The sequence below is a fragment of the Rhinolophus sinicus genome, chromosome X (genome assembly GCF_036562045.2).
Source record: "Rhinolophus sinicus isolate RSC01 chromosome X, ASM3656204v1, whole genome shotgun sequence".
In the NCBI taxonomy this organism is placed as follows: domain Eukaryota; kingdom Metazoa; phylum Chordata; class Mammalia; order Chiroptera; family Rhinolophidae; genus Rhinolophus; species Rhinolophus sinicus.
The window spans coordinates 115,669,947-115,694,403 of NC_133768.1; the positions used below are offsets into that span (position 1 = coordinate 115,669,947).

Sequence of the window (24,457 nt, forward strand, 5' to 3'; positions counted from 1 at the left end):
TGTGGCCAAGAAGATGGGGCTTCCTTTAGCGTCAGCTTCCAGGCTGCCAGCACTTGTCATCTCCCCTAAACCAGTTCTGTACTGCAGACGCTCTATTATAAACAAGCGTAACTGGGAGGCCTGGAGCTCTCTTCCTCTACCCCGTCCCCACTCCATCCCAGGCACGGCAAACTGGGAATATTAAGTCTCAATTGCCCTCACCTTAGCTTGCTTAGAGGACTGGGTTTCCATGCTGGGTGAGGTAAGCCAAGAATGCCAGGGACTACGAATCCTGCCCAGCCCCCCATTCATAGAGCTGGACTGTCACTCTGATAGAAATGGGCCACTGTCCCTGCCTCCAGCAATAAAACAAGGGGTACAGAGTTTCTGCTCAGGAGGAGAGGCCATTAGAAGAGTGAGCATTGTAGATCTCCCAAAAAGGACACTGACTTTAATTGGAACAGAGCATGGCAAAGTTCACATCTAAGGGCACATGGAGATTTTAGTGTTGAGTAATTAAGAGGACGCTGGTAGCTCAATGACATCAACAAGCAAAAGAGTAGACCAGCTAGAAGTTTACAGAGAGAAACTTCTACCAGGGGAAGAGAAAGCTAAGAAGATCCCTTCCCCTTCAAAGGGGCTTTACTTTAATTGGATTAGACTGTGGAGCAATTTATGTCAAAGAGCATTTTCAATCTCTCTCTCTCTCTCTCTCTCTCTCTCTCTCTCTCTCTCTCTCTGTCTCCAGAAGCTTAACAGGGAGATCAGGGAAAGTCAGTCAAAAATAATACTGTTAAAAACCACTTTATCCCTTTGGAGAACAGAGGTCAGGGTGACTGACCATACAGGCAAAGACTGTGACCTCTGAGGAGTGATGTAAGGAGCAGTACTGCTGGGGAAAATAGACTTCACTGAACTAGCCCAGCCAGGTCACTCAACAAGTCAACAAGCAAATACTAACAACAACAAGCCCCCAAGGGGGAATTAGTATTCAAAGATGCTCCAATATATGATCTAAAATGTCCAGTTATCAGCAAGAAAAATGAAGAGATATGCAAAGAAACAGGAGCATCTGACCCATATGCAGGAAAAAGCATAGGCAACAGGAACGGACTTTGAAGGGGTCCAGATACTGAACTTAGCATCCAGATTTCAAAGCAGCTCTTTTAAATATGTTCAAACAACTAAAGGAAACCAAAGAAAGCTCTGATGACACTGTCTCAGCAAATATAGACTCTCAATAAAGAAGGTAGTGCGATGACACATTCAAGTGATGAAAGAAAATAACTAAGAATCTAACATCCACGAAAACAATCTTTCAGAACTGAAAGCAAAATAAAGAAATTCCCAGATAAAAGCTGAGAGAATCTGTTGCTACCAGAACCATTTGAAAAAACTGCTAAGAGAAGTTCTTCAGGCTGAAAGCAAGTAACACCAGGTAGCAATTTGAATCCAAATGAAAAAAACAAAGTCCACCGGTAAACGTAATTGTGTAACTATAAAAGACAGTAACATTTATTCTCTTAACTTTTAAAAAGCAATGGTATACACTCCAATAAATTTAATAAAAAATTTAAAAAGCAACTGTATAAAACTATATATATATACACACACACATATATACATATATATGGATGTGTCTATATGTGTGTATATATATATATATATATATATATATATATATATATATATATATATAAAATAGATATCCACAGACCATTACACCAGCCCAAGAAGAATACAGTCTTCTAAAGCACATATGGCACTTTCTCTCGGATAGACCATATGTTAACTAGGCCACAACATAAATTTCAAATAAATTGAAAATATCTTGAAGTTACCCAAAGTACGTACTCTGACCACAGTGGAAAAAGATTAGAAATCAGTAAGAGAATAAAATCTGGGAAATTCACAAACATGTGGATATTAAACAACATTCTTAAATAAACAACAGGTCACAAAAGAAATCACAACGAAAATCAGAAAGCACTTTTGAGATGAATAAAAACACAATGTACGCAAACTTAGGGATGCTGCTTAAGCAGTGTTAGGGTCCGAATGTGTCCCACCAAAATTCCTGTTAAAATCCTAACCCCAAAGGTGAAGGTATTAGCAGGTGGGGCCTTGGGGAAGTGCTCAAGTCACGAGGGTAGAGCCCTCATGAATGGGATTCGTGCCTTTTATAAGAGCTCCCTAGCTCTTTCCACCATGTGAAGACATAGCAAGAAGGTGCTGGCAATGAACCAGGAAGAGGGCCCTCACCAAAGAAGGCACAACCACTGATCGCTGGCACCTTCATCATGGACTTCCAGCCTCCAGAACCGTGAGAAATCAATTTCTGTTGCTTCTAAGCCACCCAGACTGTGGTGTTTTGTTACAGCAGCCCAAACAGACTAAGACAGAAAACTGGTACTGGGTGGGGGGGCGCTGCTGTAACAAATACCTAAACATATAGAAGCAGATTTGGAACTGGGTAATGGGTGGAGCCTGGAAGTGTCTGGAGGTGCATGCTAGAAAATGTCTAACACTCAAATATATGGTGATGGAAGGAGAACTGACTCTGGGTGGTGAACACACAATGGGATTTATAGGTGATGTAATACAGAATTGTACACCTGAAATCTATGTAATTTTACTAACAATTGTCATCCCAATAAATTTAAAAAATAAATTAAAGGAAAAAAAAGAAACTGTCTAACACTGCTGTGAATGGACTAGTAAGGGCAATTCGGGTGCAGGCCAAGAAAGAGAGCTGTAGAGAAAGCCTCACTCAATCTTAGACAATACCGAAGTGGTTGTAAACAGAATGTTGCTGGAAATATGGACAGTACAGGTCATTGTGACATGGTCTCAGATGGAAATGAGGAACACTGGAAACTGAAAGGCCATTTTTTTTGTTATGAAGTGGCAAAGAGCTTGACTGAACTGTGTTTGTGTCCTAGTGTTTTATAGAATGTAGCACTTATGAGCAATGGAATTGGATATTTGGCTAAAGAAATTTCTAAGCAGTGTTGAAGAATCAATTTGGTTCCTCTTGAACGCTTATAGTAAAATGTGAGAAGAGATTAACGCTTTAAAGGTAGAATTGTTAATCACCAAGGAAGCAGAATATTAAAATTGGGAAAATTCTCAGTGTATCAATACAGAAGGAAAGAAGAAAGCTTGTTAGGGAGAGAACAGCAAGGGTATGGCTGAGTTTGATAAGAAGATTGCTGTGGATCCAACACCTTAACAGAAGCTAGGAGTTATTAACCAAGATGATGTGGACATTGGTCAGCCATCTAAACAGAAGCCAGGGCCTTACTGGCCAGGGCAATAAGAATAACTCTGAAGGCCGTTCAGAGATCTTTGGGGCCAGCCCTCCCATCACAGGCCCAGTGTGCAAGGGCTAGAGGGGCAGAACCATTTCAAAGGAGGGCCCACTGCTGCCCAGCACCATCTCACCTCCTGGGCGCTGCCCCTCAAATTCCATGCCATGCTCCTCAGCTGCCCCAAGTGTAGCCCACACTGCTGTGGCTCCTTCTCCAGAAGGCACAGGTTGCAAACCTCTGAAAGGCATCAGCTTGGTGCCTTCTCCTTGGTTTGCAGAGTGCAAGAGCCGGCGCTGTGGCTGCCTCCACCTATATTTCAAAGGATGCCCCCTGTGGGGGTGGGGCCATGGCAGAAAGCTCCTACTAGGGCAGTGCTGGTGGAAACTTGCACCGGTGACTAGGAGAGTTACGGTGTGGGATTCCAGCCTGAACCCTAACCGGTGAGAACTGCAGTGTGGGCTGCATCTGGCAGAGCCCCCTAGAGGCTTGGGGGCTCAACCGCAGTGCCAGTGGACCCTGAATGTACGGTAGGGCACCAAGCCAAGGAGGATAGTTCTCAAGCCTTGGGATTTAATGTTGTTTGCCCCATTCGGATTTAGACTTACCTCGGACCTGTTACTCCTTTCCCCCTATATCTCCCTTTTGGAATGGGGATGTCTATGCTATATCTGTCCCGCCATTGTTTTTGTGGAAGCATATAACCTGTTTGGTTTCACAGGTTCACAGCTGGAGAGCAATTTGCCCGAGGAAGAATTTTACCTTGTGTCTTACCCACATCTGCTTTAGATGATATTAGATAACACTTTGGATTCAGACTTTTGAGTCAATGCTGGAATGAATGAAAACTTTGGGGATATTGGAATGGAATGAATGTATTTTGTATGAGAGAAGGACATGAATTTTGGGGGAGCCAGGGGTGTAAGGCTAGTCTCAGTGTGTGCCCCCAAATTCACATCTTGAAATCCTAACCCCAAAAGGTGATGGTATTGGCAGGTGGGGCCTTTAATAGGTGTCAAAATCAGGAGGGTGGAGCCCTCATGAATGGTATTCGTGCCTTCTAAAAGAGGCTCCCGGGAGGTCCCAAGCCCTTTCCATCACGTGAGGATACAGCAAGAAGGTGCCAGCTGTGAACCAGGAAGAGGGCCCTCACCAAAGAATGTGACCATGCTGGTACCTTGATCTTGGACTTCCAACCTCCAGAACTGTGAGAAATAAATTCTGGTTGTTTATAAGCTACCTACTCTGTGGTATTTAGTGATACTATCTCAAACGGACTAAGACATATTGCTTAGAGGGAAATTTATAGCTGTAAAAGCTGATATTACCAAAAAAAAATCTCAAATCAATAACCAAACTTCCACCTTAAGAAACCGGAAAAAGAAGAGCAAACTAAACCTCAAGCAACCAGAAGGAAGAAAATAATGAAGATTAGAGTGGGACTTAATGAAATATAGACTAGAAACATAATAGGATAAAAATGAAACCATAAATTGGTTCTTGATAAAGATCAACAAAATTGATAACCCTATATAAAAACTGATCAAGATAAAAAGAGAGAAGACACAAATGACTAAAATTAGGAGTGAAAGAGGGGGCATCACTAAGACCTTACAGAAATAAAAAGGATGATAAAGGAATACTATGAACAACTGTAAAACAACAAATTAGATAACTTAGATTGTAATGGACTCATTTCTAGAAACAAACTACTGAAACTGACTCAAAAAGAAATAGATAATCTGAATAGACTACATAAAAGAAGTAAAAAATTTATACTTTGAAAACCACAAAACATTGTTGAAAGAAATTAAAGAATAGAATAGAAATATGTATGGAAATATATTCCATTTTCATGGGTTAGAAGACATAATATTGTTAAGATTGCAATAAATAATCTTCAAACTAATCTACACATTCAGCATAATCCTTATCAAAATCCCAGCTGGTTTCTTTGCAGGAATTAACAAATCAATCCTAACATTTATATGAAAATTCAAGGGAACCAGAATAGCCAAAACAATCTTGAAAAAGAAGAACAAAGTTGATGGACTAACACATCACTACTTCAAACGTTATTACAAAGCTACAAAAAATCAAAACTGTGTGCTACTGCCACAAGGCTGGACACAGACATCACTGGAATAGAACTGAGGTTCTAGAAATAAACCTTCTTTACGGTCAATTGATTTTCAACAAGGGTACCAAGATAATTCAATGGAAAAAAACAGTTTTCAACAAATGGTCCTGGGACAACTGGATTTTCAAATGCAAAAGAGTAACATTCGACTCCTATGTCATACCCCACACAAAAATTAGCTCAACATGGATCACAGACCTAAATATAAGCACTAAAAATAAAAATATAAAACTCTTAGAAGAAAACAGGGTGAATCTTCATGATCTTGGATTAGGCAATGGCCTTAGACATGACACCAAAAACACAAGCAGCATCAAAATTAAAAATGTTTGTGCCACAGCTAGTAACACCAAGGTTGCCAGTTCTGTCCCTGTATGAGCCACTGTGAGCTGCACCCTCCCTAAAAGATAAATAAATAAATAATAAATAAATAAATAAATGTCTGTGCTTCATAAGGCACTAGCAAGAAAGGGAAAAGGCAACCACATAATGGGAGAGAATAATTAAAAATCATTATCTGATAAGAGTCTAGTATCAAGAATACATAAAGAACTATTACAATTCAATAATAAAAAGACAAATAACCCCATTAAAAATGGGTAAACATCTGAATAGACATTTTCCAAAGAAGATATATAAATGGCAAATAAGCACTTGAAAAGATGCTCCACATCTTTTGTCATTAGTCATTACACCATTAGGAATGACATCATTAGTCCTTAGGGAAACGCAAATCCAAACTTCAATGAGCTAGCACTACATACTCAGGAGGATGGCCACAATCCAAAGGACAAAACAGCAAGTGGTGGCAAGGAGGTGGAGAAAGTGGGACCCTCATCCACTGCTGGTGGGAATGTCAAATGGTGCAGCTGCTTTGAAAAACAGACTGCAGCTCTTTAAATGCTTCAACACAGCTACTATGAGCCTAGCAATTCCACTTCTAGGTATGTATTCAAGAGAAATGAAAATACATATCCACACAAAATTTGTATATGCAGCATTGTTCATAATACCTGAAAATTGGAAAAACCCCAATATCTGTCAATGGATGAATGGATAAACAAAACGTGGTATATTCATACAATGGAATATTATTCAGCCATAAAAAGGAATGAAGTACTGATTCATGGGAAACCATAAAATACTATTGAAAAATTATAAAAGGAGCTGGTCAGAAAAGACTATAGGGGCTAGCCCAGTGGCTCAGGCGGTTGGAGCGTCATGCTCCTAACTCCGAAGGCTGCCGGTTCGATTCCCACATGGGCCAGTGGACTCTCAACCACAAGGCTGCCAGTTCGATTCCTCGAGTCCCGCAAGGGATGATGGGCTGCGCCCCCTGCAACCAGAAAACGGCAACTGGACCTGGAGCTGAGCTGCGCCCTCCACAACTAAGACTGAAAGGACAACAACTTGAAACTGAACGGCGCCCTCCACAACTGAGATTGAAAGGACAACAACTTGACTTGGAAAAAAGGCCTGGAAGTACACACTGTTCCCCAATAAAGTCCTGTTCCCCTTCCCCAATAAAATCTTTAAAAAAAAGACTATAAATCATCTGATGACATTTCCATGAAATGTCCAGAAGAGGCAAATCTCTAGGGACAGACAGTAGATGAGTACTTGCCTAGGGCTGGTGGCAGGGACGGGGAGTCACAGCTAATTGGTAAGGGATTTTTAGAGTGAGGAAAGTTCTGAAATTATATTGCGTTGATAGTTGCACAACTTTGTGGATATTCTAAAAACCATTAAACTGTATAGTTTAAATGGGTGAATTATAAGTATGTGAATTATACCTCAATAAGTCTGTTAAAAACAATCTGGGACAGGGGTCAGGATACTCTGTGTAAAAGGTCAGAGAGTAAATATCTTAGGCTTTGCCAGCCACATAAACTCTCTTCCACATGTTTTTTTCTTTATTTTAATTTATAACCTTTTGCAAATGTAAAAACCATTCTTAACTCTTGGGGTATAGAAAAACAGGCCATGGACTTGATTTGGCCAGCTAGCAGTAGTTTGTCCATCCCTGTTCTAGGAAAAAGATGTGGTTCCTTGATAAATTACAATTACTTTATTTTTTAAAGAATCCCTCACTTCCTCCTGACTCATACTCAGGAGAGTAGAGACAATATTGACAGGATTACGCAGTCTATCCCTGGTCCTTCATCATCTACTTATTTGGAAATACTCCAACTTATGAGGATTTAGAGAACAAGGAACAGATGTATTTAAAAGAATTCAATAAATCCTCATTAGAGAGACAGAACATGATTCATAGGGACAAGACTTAGATGGTGAAAGGCAGAAGTACATCTATAATTATCTAAATAGATATCCTTTCAAAAGCAAAGAAGATTATAGAAAGGCTACTAGGTTAGAGCGTTCTTTGGAAACATAAAGGTGTGCAAGAGAAAGAAAACAGAAAAAAAGAACAGTCGTTCGAAAAACAATAATTTAGGGCTGTACTTAAGAGTTGGAGAAATTTCCCTCAATTTGGTCTCTATTCACCGAGATACAAATTTTAACAAAGTCAGAACTGCCAACTTAAAGAGAAAACTTTTAAAAAGTGAAAAGCACTATGCAAAACCAAGATGTTATTAATATTTTTCAGTAAAGCAAAAAACCCTACTGAGAGTAAAATTACATTTGCCGTTACTTGTTAAGAAGCAAAATGGTTGATTCTGGTTTTGCTCTGGGGCACACAGATTCTTTTCTCATCTTCTTTTACAATGCAAACGTTTCTACAAAGAGGCCCCTGTACTCCGGGGGTTATCCCGAGTGCTTAGCACAGTGCTTGGTACTCAAATGGTTTTTGAATTGAACTCAACAAGGGAAGAGAAAAGATGGAAAATGCGTTGGCAGAGATCTGTGAGAGTCTGTTCCAGGTCTAAGGAATCATACGATAGAAGAGATGAACAGAAGGAACAGAAGAAACAGCAAGAAGGATTTTATACCAATTGGAAAGAAAAGAAGCTGGCAAGTATGGGAAATTGGGAAGGCTTTTTTTTTTTTGCCTAGGTAAGAGAAAAAAGTAGAGAGATCTAAATCTTAAAATCATACCAAAAAATGCTAGTGGGCCAACCTGGAGACAATTTTCTTGTCTAGAAAGAAGGAAGGTAAAGAATAAAGGCCAAGCAACACACTGGCGTATGGAACACTGAGATGGTGACATTGGCATCTCCCCAAAGGGATGGGGCTTAGGAAGCTGAGAGTGGAATTCAGGCAAAGGTGGAAATTCCATCTTCTTGCTGTTAAAATTGAGTTAATGACAAAATATTTAAGGATGTGGGCCAAAGAAAGCAAATGCAATTAAGTGAAGAACCAGAAGCCACATAAATAAGTTCACATGGCTGTCAAAGCTGTGGGTTCTTACAGAATGTGTGAAAGGAAAAAAAGAGAAAAAGTCCTGTGGACCACATATGATCACAGGGAGATGATGAAGATAAAGACTATTTAAAAACAGACTCGGAAAGAGTGGTCCAAGGGAAGGGACATTTTAATAGAAGAGATTTCAAACTTGCTGCAAGAAGAGACCAAGCCACATGCAACCTTTCCGCAGGAAGGAATTGGCCATTACAAACCTTTGAAATGCAGATGCTGCTGGAAGGGAGGAAAGGATTCTCTACAGAGAGTAAAAAAGGAGCGCAGCAGGGAAGGCAAACACACCCAACAGCACACTGAACTCCTGTATTTTACTTGAAGTTTGCACATTACCTGTTCAAACGGTGTTGAAGCTCTTCTCCCTTGCTGTAGGTCAAGTGAAGACGCCATCAGTAAACATGTTTTCTGTGAGGTCAGAACTACTTCATCACAAGGACAAAACTGGGATATCTGATAAGCAATAACCAGGACACCAATGAACAGTGAGAATTCTGCCAGGTGAACACAAACAATCAGAATGAAAATCAGCAACATTCTGTCTGAATGAGAAAATTCAGCTGGAAAAACACATCTCACCTTAAAAATGATATAGACTACAACACCGATTTACGGTTTTAATTTTATATTACTTTCCATTGTTTTTAGCACCTTTCTAGAGGTAAAATGCTTCATTTCTTCACAATTTTCCTACCTTTTCCAGTGATAAGTGTTGTCATTTGGCTCTGCATTTCTACCTAGTGATCTACTTCTTGGTTTATGTTGTAATTTCTGTGTTTTTTCCCCTTTCCATTATATAGAGCCGAAATGAGTACATATATTGTCATCATTGAAAGAGACGACGTCACATCTTGACAGGCATTAGACATAACCTCACCATTAAACCGTGTTCTCCAGCTTTCGAAACGAACTCCCTGCTTTGTACTTAAAGAAAACTCTAGGCCACTTGGGATTCTTACATGGAATCCTACTATTGCTATCACAAATGTCAAAACTAAAACTAATTCATTCACCTAATTAAAATGGCAATTATACCTGAACTTCCACAGACTATTTCTTAATCTCCCCAAATGTTTAGTGATCGTAACCATCACCATCACTGAGAATTAACAGCATTTCAAGACACCCAATGTCTCAAAGTCTCAGGTTACTCGTATATAAGATGAAGAAGCAGGTGGCCAGATGGCTCAGTTGGTTAGAGCGCGAGCTCTGAGCAACAGGGTTGCCGGTTAGATTCCCACATGGGCCAGTGAGCTGCGCCCTCCACAACTAGACTGAAGGATAACGACTTGGAGCTGATGGGCCCTGGAGAAACACTATTCCCCAATAAAATTTATTTTAAAAAAAATGTAAAAGACAGATGAAGAAGCTGTGCTAAATTCTCTCTATAGCTCTTTCCTCTCTATAGTTCTTTCCAGGTCTAGAACCCTTAACATCTAATCTATCTCAATAGATCAGACTGTAGACTCCCGAATGAGTGATATTCCTCAGCCCTTCTGCCTCTGCCTTTCTTCTCTTCAATACTTGTTCATCTTCCTGGCATTTACCTCTACCTTGGAAGCTAACAACTATTTAAAAATGCTTAAAATTGCAAAACAAGCTCACAATCTTACACACAGAACCTGCTGTAGGAAAATTATAAAGGGGGCCCAAGCTTCTTAGCATCCTTTTCACCCCCTGTTGTCCCCAGATACCTATTCTCTATTCCTATAAACTTGTACCTATAACCCTTCCTAATGTTTTGATAGGGACAACATTTTAGAGTACTCCCTTCCTAAAGATAGTGTGTTTTAACATAGGCCTCCAGGAGACTGAAATTCCTTCAAAGGTAAAGGACTACGTCTCCTGTGGTAGAACTTCAGGCTCTATGATCCTTGTTAATGACATTTTGGTACAGGGATGCCTGCCTCATGTTCTCACATTATACCCCATAGGGATCAAATTGTCCTTAGGTCATTCCTGCTTAGACGTGTACTGAAAGTTCCTAGATTAAGAGTCAATTCCACTCTATACTTAGCCCTTGACAATAACCATAGTGGTGATCTCCTTGTTGTGGGCTATATACGAGACACTTAGCAGAAGAGACTTACCTTGTAAGAAAGCATGAAAAACTCTCTCATTCTTACCAAGTCTTTGGCACATTGCACAGCCAAGTTCCAAGCTGAAAGTTAACATGAAATAATATAGTTACGAAAATCTACTGTTTAATCTGCACCATTATAATCCCTATACCTATGTCTTTAATATTAATATTCTAATGAGGGGTTTCTCAGAGGTTAAAAAAGCTAAGTTTAGGTTTTTAGAGAAATTTTTTCCAGGTAAATTTGGAGACTTCTATCACTTTCAATCTTCAGTTCTAGGCCAATGACCAGTGGAGGTAGTGCTGATTAAAATAACAAAACAAACAAACAAACAAAAACTGGGGGACATACAATAAATTCTTAGCACAGATGCATCTAAAAAATGAGGATCACCAAGGAGCTCACCAACAGGAATTGCTGAACAAAAGTTAAAATTTAACAAAGATCATGGTACATTAGAATCAAACATTGAAGAAAACTGCTGGAAAGATTTACATCTTCCATAGAGCAGTGAGAACCCCCATTAGGCAACATTTGGCATGATCTTCACCTTGGAAAATCAAGATTGGAATTCAGTAAAAGAAGTATTAGAAAATAACTTTTCAAACTTCCAAAAATGAAAGTCATTAAACCTTTCTGCAGTTCAAATGTTTGTTGTTTTCCATGATTTGCCTAAGTTTCTTCGAAGTCAGATTGCTGTATCTATTCCCTTTTCTCCTAGATTAGAGCCCCAGTAAAGGCCACAAAGTAGAAAAAGGTCCATGCGGAATCAGTCGTTTGTGACATTGCTGCTCAGTTTCTCTTGCTTACTTATCACTGTAGTAGCTGCTTCCACAAAGCTCCTAATTGTACAGATTGATGAATTTTCACAAAGTGAATACATCTACGTAACCAACCCAGATCAAGAACGGTCTTGATCATTACCAGAAACACAGAAGCAATCCCACCAACACTCTATAAAGTCCAACCCCCTTCAAGGCTAACCACTATCCTGAGTTCCAACATCGTAAATTAGTTTTGCCTGCTGTCATATTTTTTACTATATATAAATTGAATCATACAATATGTACTTAATGTATGGTTTCTTTTGCTGAACGCTATATTTGTGAGATTCATCCATATTGTTGTATGTAGTTTTTTTTGATGAATCACACTTAGAGATAAATTGGGCATTGTAGATCAAGTTTAGGGGCATAACCTTGGGGACCTGCAGCTATAATTCATCATTTTATTCTTAGACCCATTTCTATAGAAAAAGAAGAAAACTAATCTTTATTGAATACCTACTATGTCCCAGGTACATACACTATTTCTTTTACAACCCTTAATAATCCTACAAAGTATATACTAATTGTTCTCATTGTAAAAATAATTACCCTGAGATTAAACAAGTTATCCTTGTACCCACAGAAAGTAGAATTTGAATCCGCATCTTGTGATTCTACTACCCCAGTGTTTCCCACAGAATTCCCTTTTACCTATTTTTCGAAACCAATGAGCTTCATTAACCATCGAGTCTGAAGGCGGAGCTGTTCCAGGAAAACACTGACTAAGTTTCAGGAGTGCTGCATCAAACAGGAAAATTTCATATTGAGGTCTTTAACTTTATACTCTAGCAAAGTTGTTAATCCTGCTTTAAAAACAGTCGACCATAAGTTTGAATTTAGAAAGTTCTTTTGTGCGTATGTGCATACCAAAGGTAAATTAAAATGACAAAAAGCATTATTAAGCCCCCAAGAACTTGTTAACCCAAACTTGGAGGAACAAACACGTCTTTGGAGAGATTTTTAATTTTAATTAGAGCAATCGTTCAACACCAGAGGTAGAAAGATATGATTTACATATAAGGAAATAAAGAATCCAAATAATCTCATTAAAAAGGCTGAAATGGAGACAGAATTGGAAGAGTATGGATAGGTTGGCTATGGGTAGTATGGATGATATTTACTGAGCTCCCGTGGCAAGTACAGTACAGAGCCAGAGGTGGCATCATCAGAAAGCATTTACTACATACCACATGCCCATCTGAGAGACAAGAGTGCCAACCAGCAACGTTTCTCTCCTTTGAAAAGCTTTTATTTCTAAACCACTTTGCTACATTTAACACCTGTTGACAGGTATTTGAGGTATAAAATTGAACTACTGCAATAAATGGAATAGAGTTTCTAAGACAGGGAGTTTGGGGTACATCTAGGACATAAGGAAATAAGTGTGAGCAGCAGAAATGGGAAAACCTGTTAGGCAAAAGGGGCATCACTTCAGAGAGCATGGAGTTAGTAAAGGAATGAAGGGGACAGGGAGGAATTATTAGTAGACAGGGAAGAGGCCATAGACTTGGGTAGATAGATGGATAGCTTCAAAACAACAGAGGAAACCATCTGATTTGATTCAAGGGACATGACAATTAGCAGGGCTCAGAACATTTTCATTTGTCTTTCACCTCTTCAACTACTAGCTTAGGACCAAGTAGCAATAGGGAAAGGAGGGAGGGAGGGAAGGAAAGAGGGAGGCAGGGTCTTTAAAACAAACTGGAAAAAAATTGGAATAAAATCAGAGCTGAAATCACATTTGGAGATGAATGCTAGTGATGAAAAATTTCTCTGAGCTTGTGAATAAAGAAGCCAAGGTAGACTGCTGTGAGAAATGTTAACAAAAGCATGAAGCTTAACTCAAACGTGAAGTCTGCGTCAGTGTATGCAATGTACTTGAAGAATTCAATAGAGGACAGAGGCAAGATGGACTAAAACAACCAGTGGTCCAAGGAGATATTTACCTGTATTCAAGCAAGTCAAAAGTCGATCCATTTCTTGCATTCTAAAAAATAAAGAACAGAGTGCTTTGCTACTGTTCCAAAGCTTTACTATAGAAAAGTGCCACAAAGAGACCCTACTTGTGCCCGAGAGCTGTGCAAAAATGTAAAGTTGTGAAGTTTGGTGGTCAAGGCTCCAACCTAGCAAACCCTCAACACTGTTTCCCCATCTAGGATACCATTCCTCATGCCGTCCTGAGCTTTCCCTCTTCCTGGTCTACACTACTCTCAGCAAAGCATTTCAATGACTGATAAGGTTTTACATTACAGAGCCACAGAATTTGAGAGTAAGTAGTGATCTCTGTGATCTTCAAGCTTCTTTTTGAAGAGGGGAAACTAAAACCCTTGTTTCAAATAAAATTTTATAAAGTCTAATATGCAAGAAAAACAGTGCAGCTGTTCTGGTTAAACCGGTGGCGGGTGGAGGCCTAGAGCCTCACCTTCCTGTAAGTCCCTGAGGCAATGACACAGAATTTCCAGGGTTCTGAGGAATACAATGTAGAAACCACTTATTCATTCCAGACTCTTCATTTCACAAATGAGAAAACAGATATGAAAATTAGGAGATGGTTTGTCCAAGATCATGCAAACTACTACTACCCAGGTCTCTTGACCCTTTGTCAAGCTTCTTTAAGGGGCAAATAAATTTTAACAGAGGAAAACATCCCATTTTACTTAAACAAAAGAATGAATATGGAAGTATTGGCAAACTCAAGTAAGGATGGTTACAAGAAATAGGAAAGAGCATACTGTAAGACTGGCCTTATCAGGAGAAGGTCTAGTATTATGTAATAAACACTGCTTCAACAAATGTAGCAGCTTTCTCAGGGATAAACATTAGAATTCTCATTTATATAAAGTAACTTCTTAGAGTAAATTTTATTAATTTGAATTTCAGCTGAGCTTAAGTTCTTCACTATTAAATTCAGTGACTACATAAAATAACCTAGGAAGTGTCCATTAATGCAAATAAATAGTGCAAATTAGAATGAGGATATGAAAAGGGGATGCATAGTTTACTTAAGAGACAAAGTGCTTTTAAAATTTTAGCACACAAGTTGTTAATACTTAGGTAGATACTGCTAATTAAAAACCATAGTATTTTTAGAAGAGAAAGGGACTTTAGAAATTACCCAGTCCAGCAATTTTTTTTATTTAGCAGATGAAAATAAAGCTTAGAGTTCAATAAATTTGAATTGCCTAAGGTAAACCAGAAGTTAGTGAAATAGCTGAAATTAGAGCTCTTTCTTTGTCTCTACCCATTGAATTAGGCGTTTTAAAAACAAGTTAGTCTAATCAATTTGTTAAATCAGGTCCTGACCTCTACTAGAAAACACTGCTAGCAGATGCTCTTTATTACTATATTTACTTGAAAACAATAACGGTACACTTAAAAAATATTCTGTAATTTAAGTGTATCATTAATTCAAATAGCATCTCTTTCCTTTTCCCCATCTCCGTATTAGTTTTAATGAGTGGGGTTTGACTGTGCTTCAAAATTACCTGGACTATGAAATGAAGCGCCTTAAGTCCAGAGATAAAGATCTTCTTGTAAAGAACTGATATTCAGTCATTTAAATAAACTGAGTGGCTATTATGTGTCAGATACCACGTGAGGTTCCAGCCAGGAAAGATAAACACAAGAGCCCCTTGAGGGCTAGGACTATTTGTAGTTATCTTCGCAAAAGCAAAGTAGAGATACACGAAAAGCAGAGTTTTTGTCCAAGTAGAGAAAGTGGAGATACTGTGTTTCCCCCAAAATAAGACCTAGCCGGACAATGAACTCTAATGCATCTTTTGGAGCAAAAATTAATATAAGACCCAGTCTTATTTTATATCATATCATATCATATCATATCATATCATATCATATCATATCATATCATATCATATCATATCATATCATATCATACCAGGTCTTATAGTAAAATAAGCCTGGGTCTTATATTAATTTTTGCTCCAAAAGACGCATTAAAGCTGATTGTCTGGCTAGGTCTTATTTTCAGGGAAACACGATAGGTGAGATTTCTCTGAGTGTTATCCCTAATCAAGACCTTGAATAGACTTTTCTTTCCAGTCATTAGGAGGCAGTGAATTTTGTGAATGAAAACACTGGTGACCCAATTCTTCCACTAATTGTTAAGTTCTTGGTATCTTATGCCAAAGAAAACTGTGAGCAGAAAGATGTTTAAATATTCCTAGCTGAGCTGAAATAGAATAAGAGTCAACAAGCCAACCAGGTAATATGTTTCTGTAGGAAAGTAAAGGATAGGTCCATGTTTAAGTCTCCTGTTAAGAAAGAAGGAAACAGACGCAATATCATAATGAAATCATAGCTGACATTATTGAGGGCTTAGCTAAGTGGCTGGCACTCTTCTTCTAAGTGTTTTACACATGTCTACTTATTGAGTCATCACAGCAACCCTGTAAGGTAGATATTATTATTATTCCCATTGTACAGATGGGGAAACAGAATTCCAGGTTACACAACTAATAAGTGGCAGAGCCAGGATATAAACACAGGAAAACTGGCTCCAGAGCCTATATTGATCTTACCCACCGTACTATACATCTCTCAATATAAAATTTATATTGAAAGTTACTATAATTTTTCTAATGGTGAATATATTGCTTCTGTTGAAATAACTTACTTCTCTTCAGATTCCGGCATTTCAGAAACTTTTGGATAAGCAAGACGAAACAAACACCTGTATGATAAAATATGAAAAGATCATGCTTAGGAAGAAACATGTGGAAGAAAATACACAAGTTACTAACCTTCACTACCCCGGGAGGCAGAAGGGAGAAAAGAGAAGGTAAGGAGGAGATTAATTTTATTTTATTTATAGATCTTTGCATTGTTTTAATGGTTATAATGAAAACATACCAATTTATAATTTTGGAAGAGTAACTCAAATAATTTAAAACAAATGTGTTGCTTATGACAAATTAGTAAATAGTCCCATAGTTTATAGCATTGTCCCAAGTCACCTGCTAGAACATCAAGGTATGGTATACAAGTCTTTACATTTTTCTTCCTATAATGGAACCTGGAAGTAGCCTTTGGGTTCCACATAAACTGGGATGACTAGTCTTTGAAGGGATCTGGCAGCATAATGACAAACTGACAAAATGATCTAGTTTGTGAAGTTTCAAACCCTAAACATCTTTTTTTAAAAATACCACCTATCCTGAATGATTTTAGAGATGTATCTGACTGAAGGCATGCAAGTATCTCAAGACTCCTGATACTTTTATTTCTACGACTCCATTTCCCTTCAGAAGTGTGTCCTCAAGTGCAGTTGACCAACAGGAGAACCACTATAGAACCTTCTGGCATCCAATTTTTCCCATGTCCTGACCTCACTTTCTTCTGTTTCACTACTGTATGTAAAAGTTCCCTTTTGATAAACCATTTACCTTCCTAAAAACAGAAAAGGGGGAAAATCAGGTTCAACAGATATCTTTTTTTTTTTTTTTTTTTTTACTTTAAGCATCAAATTTCCAATGGCCTTTTTTACAGAAATAGAACAATCCTAAAATTTGTATGGAACCACAAAAGACCCCAAATAGCCAAACCAATTTGGCTATTTGAGAAAGAACAAAGCTGTAGGGATCGCACATCCTGATTTCAAACTATATTACAAACCTATGTAATCAAAACAGCATGGCACTGGCATGAAAACAATCGCACAGACCAATGAAATAGAGCGGAGAGCCCAGAAATAAACCCATGCATCAACTAATATTGCACAAGGGACCCGAGAATACTCAATAGGGGAAAGACAGTCTCTTCAATAAATGGTTTTGGCAAAACTGGATATTCACGTACAAAGAATGAAACTGGAACCCCATCTTACACTCACAAAAAGTTCACTCAATATGGATTAAAGACAAATGTAAGACCTGAAATCATAAAACTCCCAGAAGAAAACATAGGGAAAGAGCTCCTTGACAATGAATTTTTTGGGAAATGACACCCAGAGTACAAGCAACAAAAACAAAGTGGGAATACATCAAACTAAAAAGCTTCTATGCAGCAAAAAAAGAAAAAAGAAAAAAAAAGCTACCAACAAAATGAAAGCCAACCTATTAGAGTGGGAAAAAATAGTTGCAAACCATATATATGATAAGGCGTTAATAGCCAAAATAGGTAAGAAAATCATGACTCAAGAAGAGCAAAATGAACAAACAAAAAAACTCCAAATAATCCCTTTAAAAAATGGGCAAAGGACCTGAATAGACACTTTTCCAGAGAAGACACACAGATGGCCAACAGGCATATGAAAAGATGCTCAACAACACTCATCATCAGGGAAACGCAAACCAAAACCACAAGGTATCACCTCACACCTGTTAGAACGGCTATTACCAAAAAAGTAAAAGGTAACCCGTATTGGCGAGGATGTGGAGATAAGGGAACCCTCGTGCACGGATGGTGGGATTGCAAATTGGTGCCACCACTATGGAAAACAGTATAGAGATTCCTTAAAAATAAAAAAATATACAATTATCATATGATCCAGCAATCCCAATTCTGGGTATACATTCAAAGGAAAAGAAATTACTATCTTGAAGGGATGTCTGCACCCCCATGTTCATTGCAGGATTATGCACCATAGCCAAGACATGGAAACAACCTATGTGTCCATCAATGGATAGATGGATAAAGAAGTGATACACACACACACAATGGAATATTATTCAGGCCTATAAGAGAAGGAAATTCTGCCTTGTGACAACATGGATGGACCTTGAGGGCATTGTGCTAAGTAAAACAGAAAGACAAATACTGTAGTGTCTCACTCATATGTAGGATATTAAAAAAAAATTCACAGAAACAGTAGAATGGTGGTTGACAGGGGGCTGAGGGAGGAAATGGGCAGATGGTGGTCAAAGGGTACAAACTTCCAGTTATAAGACGAGTAAGCTCTGGGAAGCTCATGTACAGCATGGTGACTGGAGTTACTAATACCGGACTGGATACTTGAAAGTTGCTGAGAGTAAATCTTAAATGTTCTCACCACATACACAAAAAGTGCAATTTTGTGAGGTGATTTTGTGCACTAACTTTATTGTGCTAACCATGTCTCAGTGTTTCAAATGATCAGATTGTACACCTTAAATTTACACAATGTTATCTGTGAATTATATCTCAATAAAGCCGGAAATTTTTAAAAAAAATACAAAACAGTTGGTATAGTAGGCATTGACTCAGCCAGATCCCAACAGCACTATTTCAGCAAAGCTTACTGGTATAGACCAAGAGTAAGATGAACAGGGGAAATCTTTTCCCATCCACAGAATAAGGATTACTCACTTTAAAGATGTAAGGGCTTGTTGTACGTCTTGTGAATATTTAGCCAAATATTGCAAAGCTTTTTCCGCCGCAGTTTGTTGTCCATTCTAAAAAGGACAAATACGTTAACATCTCAAAGTGATACTTACAAAATGTTATATATATTCCTGTCCACTAAGGACAAGAACAAAATCTAAACTTGTTTATTTTGTATTCTCAGAAGTACTGCTACTGCAAGATGGTAGAAGGAACATAAACCTTGTTGACAAAAACAGAGCAGGCTAGTACTGGCCCCGATCCAGAGACACTCCCAGCCTTGCCAACCTTTGCATCCACTGCACAGATCTTATGGTGTTCTGTATTCCCGCTTATTATAAAGCAGTAACCAAAGAACCCCAGGCGCTCAGGTCACTCTCATTTTCAGTACCCTAATCTCCCTGTAAGGCTCTGTAAATCCCTTCTTTTGTCCTCCTTTCCCATTGCTCCCCAACTCCTCCAATCCTTCCACAATGCTTTCTGAAATTCAGTTCATTATCAGCAAGATCTCATCTGAGAATCCTCTTCCCTAAACGTTCCTTTCACATTCTTTCTCTAATGAAAATCTAGGTTTTGCCAAGGACACAGCTTCCAATGAGGCCCCTCAAGGGGTAGCTGTTTTTTGTTTTGTTTTTTCACCTTGCAGGCAATTTCTTCTCACTTCCTGATGACTTATCTACTGCTCACAGCTATTTTCTCCAAAAGCTACTCATGTCTTAATTTGTGGCATTTTCAATATATAGACAGATGATGATTGTAATATCCTAGTTTCTTATTTCCTTGAGTTCCACCCTGCCAATTACCTTAGCCCTTCACGGGACCCTGGCTTACAAATTAATGCAATGTCTTCATCTCAGGGCTGGGACTAGGGTGAGCCAGGTGAGGTGAATGAGGCTCCCAGAGTGTAAGATTTAAGGAGGCGCTCAGCTCAGGGCTCAGGGTGTGCAAGGACCGACTGGGCATGTGCGTGGCCCTGCGCATGAGTACCTCCAGAGGTGCTCACTTCCTCACTCCCTCCGCTAGACCTGTACCCCGCTGTTTCGGGAGTTCTGCTTTCTGACCACCGACTCCTACCTTTCTAACTCACTTCCTCTATTACTCCAGCAATCTGTCAACTGCACTAAGACCTCCAATCCATTGAGGCTACTTATTTGTCACTGTCCCTCATCCCCTTGATGTCCTCCTCTGTACTATTTTAAATTCCACAGGGATTAATCAGAACCACTCCCTCGTTCCTTGATTTGCCTGCACCTCTTTTGCTTCACTGTATTCTTCCGGAAAAACCACAAGCCTGGCTAAATCCAACTTTCTACTGACTTTTGTGCCTGCATCCATGGAGCTGAAAGTGGCTGGATAAAAACACATACAACTATTTGCTTTATTTTCAAACTCCATCAAATGATCCTTAATTCTGCCAGGCAAGCATACCACACTAGCCTTGTCATTCACTTTCTTGCTTTTCTGGATGATTAGTTTATACCTTAGCCTCTCTTCTCAACCCCCCCCCCCACTTCCGTTCCCATTCTTGCTCTCAGGTGACAACCTGTTCCTACTTCACTGAGAAAACTGAAGCAGTCAGGAAGAGAACTTCCAGATTCCCACTACACCACACCCACTCACACACCAGGAAGCACATCACATACTCTGCCTTCTCGGCTGCTATCATAGGTGAATTATCTGTTTCTTCCTAAAGCCAATCCCTACTTGTACACACTTGTGTCTGTCACCTCTTGCTGGTTTAAGGACATTGCCCTAACGATTCTCCTATTTCCCTCTCACTTGTGAACTTTTTGTTCTCCCACTGGGTCATTCCGATCAGCATATAAACATTCTCATACATCCCATCTCAAACCTCTTGATCCTACTTCTCTCAACAACTACTGCCTGATTTCTTTCCTTCCCTTTGTAGCAAACTCCTCTAAAGAACTGTCTATACTTACTGTATCTGATTCCTTTCCTTCAATTCTTTCTTGAGCCTACTCCAGCCAGGCTTTTGTCCTACCACTCTACCAAAACTGTTCTTTTCAAGCTCACCAATGACCTCCATATTGTATACTCCAATGGTCAATCCTCAGCCCTCATTGCATTTGAACTACCATGTTTCCCCAAAAATAAGACCTAGCCGGACCATCAGCTCTAATGAGTCTTTTGGAGCAAAAATTAATGTTAAGACCCGGTCTTATTTTAATATAATAACACCGGCTCTTATATAAGACTGGGTCTTACATTAACTTTTTGCTCCAAAAGACACATTAGAGCTGATGGTCCGGCTAGGTCTTATTTTCGGGGAAACACGGTATTAACAATATTCAACATAATGATGGCTCTTTCCTCCTTGAAACACATTTGGCTTCCAGGACACCACATTATCCTTGTTCTCTCCTACGTCACGGGTCACTCCCTTTCCTTCTCCTTTGTTGGTTCCTCTTCTTTTCCCCAAACCATTAATGTTTGAGGGCTCCAGGCTCAGTCTGTGGTCCTCTGCTCTATTCTGTATATACTCTGTTGGTGATTGCACCCAGTCTTATAGCTTTATATACCATCTATATATTAACGACTCTTATTAAACTTTTCTCTCCAGCCCAGACCCCTTTCCCAAACTCCAGTCATGTATCCACATAGAGACTCATAGATCTCTGTTTGGAAGGTCTAATAGATACCTCAAATGCATCATGTCTAAAACTGAACTCCCGATTTTCTTCCCAAACTGCTCTATTTGCAGCGTTTCCTAGTACAGTTGATGGCAACTCCATTTGACGACCCAGTGTCTTCCTCTTATACCCTTCATCTAATCTATCAGCAAACACTGTCGGTCTTACATAGAAAGAAAAACTAGAATCCAACCATTTATCATTTATCTCCATTGTTAGCTTCCTTATCTGAGTCACCATCACCTTTTCCCTGAATTACTACAAAAACTTCCTAACAGGTCTCCTTGCTTCTACCTCGGCTCTCTTCCGGTCTAGTCTCAATACAACAGCCAGAGTATTTCTGTTAAATGAAAGTCAAATCATGTGACTGCGTTAAAAACCCTTTAATGGTCCCCCATTTCATTCAGAGTAAAAGTCAAAGTCCTTTCACTGGCCTATAACCATCTACATAATCCAGACTCTCCATTCCTCTCTGACTTCATCTCTCACTAACCTCATTTCATCCTGACCATACTGGCTTCTGTGCTATTCCTGGCACCTACCTTATGGCCTTTGTACTGGTTGTTATCTCTGCCTAGAATACTCTTTGCCTTCACTACGTAACCCTGTATATCTACAGGGTTAATGCCCTCACCAATTTTAAGACTGCACAAATGTCATCTTCTTGATGAGATCTATCCTCACTACCCTATTTAAAATAACTCAACAATCCCAGCTGACACCCACTCCTGGTCCTTTTTATTCTGCTCTATCTTTCCTATATCACTTATCAACCTCGAACATATTATACAATTTGCTTACTTACTATTCTTATTGTTTATTGTCTTCTCTCTTCCTTCTTGAATGTAAGCTCCAAGAAGACATATCACTGTTTCATTTAATTATTTAACCCAAGATGGCAGAACAGTGCCTGGCACATAGTAGGTGCTCAGTAAGTGTTTGCTGAATGAGTGATATCCTCACTAGCACTTCAAATGCCATTTATAAAGCAACTGTAGTGAGTGAAAACTGGATTCCATACTTGTTTTTTTGTAGGATACATTCCATTTCCTGGGTTTCATCATGCATCCTGCCTTCCAACCTCTAATTCAAACTAGTTTTTTCCCCCCCCGATTCTTTCTCCTCATTAAAATCATTTTCATTTTCAGAAACACAGTTCCATAACTCTTCCACTGGCTTTCATCTGCTTTCCATATCAAATGCCAACTTGTAAACCTTCCTTTAAAAAGATATTTGCCTCTGGGTTCCCCACTACTGAGTTTCTCTCGTTTCCTCCTCCTCCCCATTCTACATAAACATACCCTGTATCTGCATCTGCCAAATATTTTTCTTCCTCCAAGAGTTCTATTATCCTAATTATTACCTCAAAACATATATCATTCATACTGTATTTACCAAATACTTTGGGCAAAATATTGGGCTAGGTGCTAGAAATATGGTCCTCAAGGATCTCACAAGTCAATCTGGACAGACAAACCATGCATTAGCAACACAAGGAAGTATGCATGATAAAGACAAAATAACTAGCATACATGTTAAAAATTACTGAAATTAAGAATAGGAAGAGAGCACTGAAAACTGGAATTGATTTGGGAAGTCTGTACAGTGGAGGGAAATCTTAGATTGATTGGGCTTTGAAAAGGATAGTGTTTAAATTAAGTAAGAACATTTTTTAAAGGATTGGATGGTATGAACAGACATGGAAAAAGGAATGTGATGGGCCTGTTTGAGAGACACTGTGTTTGGCTGGAGTGATGGAGAGCTTATGTCTCCGCCATTCTAGATCTTGTGCCTAATGTAATGGTGGCTTATATTACTATGATGTACAGATGTAGATGTGAACAAAACCAACTCCAGCTCTGTGTCCTGGATTTCATTTCATTTTTTAAGTTTCATGCTGTGACCTTTGACCAACCTCACTGTCCTGAGTAAGCATATCAAAGCCTTCCTAGTTGATGATTATCTATATTCCTTAAAACGTAGCCATAAATACTTTTTTTAGTAACAGCCAGCCAGAATGGCATGATAACTGAGATAAATATTAAACTGGTAATAGTATGAATTACAAACAATCCTCTATCACAAGACCACCAAGAGGTATGGCCCCTGGCACTATTTCATTCTTTGTCCCTTTGTCCTGTCAATCATTAGTACCCAAGTGATACCACAAAAAACTACTGTAACAGGGTTCTAGTAGCAGAGAATAATCTACAGAATTGCTGGATCATCTGTTCTGCTCTGACACAACCTTCCCATAAGTAAATTACCCTATAATAAATTCTGTTATAGTCTATGGAGTTGCCTGCACCATATTTTCGGTCTTAAGATACCTTCTCATTGTGGTGGCCATTAACCTTTACCTCACCATTGGATATAAAATGATGACACAGGAGAGTGATATAAGATAAAGCAGAAGAGATAGCAGCTGTGGCCCAGTTGTACATACGTTAATAAGAACAGAAACACTATACCTGTAGATCAAGCTTCACAGATTACAAATCACACATTCAGCCATCTTCTCAGTTAATTTTCACAAAAATTCTGGATAGGTATTATCTTTATTTTGCAAAGGATAAAATTAAGAATCAAAGAAGTGAAGCACTTAAATGGCAGAGCCAGTACTCCAATCTAGTCTATCACCGAGTCCAAGAGCTCTCCACAATTACTGCAATGCTTTTCCTAATCCCATGTATTATGAAGACCAGGATTTTGCAAATAAAAAAAACTTGGGTGCAAGTATTTATTACTTCTAAAGTTGTTTTGTGGTTAAAACCTAAAA

At 38.9% G+C, this 24,457-nt stretch overlaps 1 protein-coding gene across 1 annotated transcript in view; it reads right to left on the reverse strand.

Moving 5' to 3' along the window:
- The window catches only part of TEX11 (testis expressed 11), a 139,696-nt gene that overhangs the window by 28,048 nt on the left and 87,191 nt on the right, over positions 1–24,457 (reverse strand). The window contains exons 18-23 of the mRNA XM_019747905.2: positions 19,013–19,098; positions 16,344–16,400; positions 13,657–13,697; positions 12,362–12,448; positions 10,893–10,963; positions 9,139–9,255 (exon numbers count right to left, since the gene is read on the reverse strand). Of these exons, the coding sequence (XP_019603464.2) occupies positions 9,139–9,255; positions 10,893–10,963; positions 12,362–12,448; positions 13,657–13,697; positions 16,344–16,400; positions 19,013–19,098 (459 nt within the window). The remainder of the gene's footprint in view (positions 1–9,138; positions 9,256–10,892; positions 10,964–12,361; positions 12,449–13,656; positions 13,698–16,343; positions 16,401–19,012; positions 19,099–24,457) is intronic.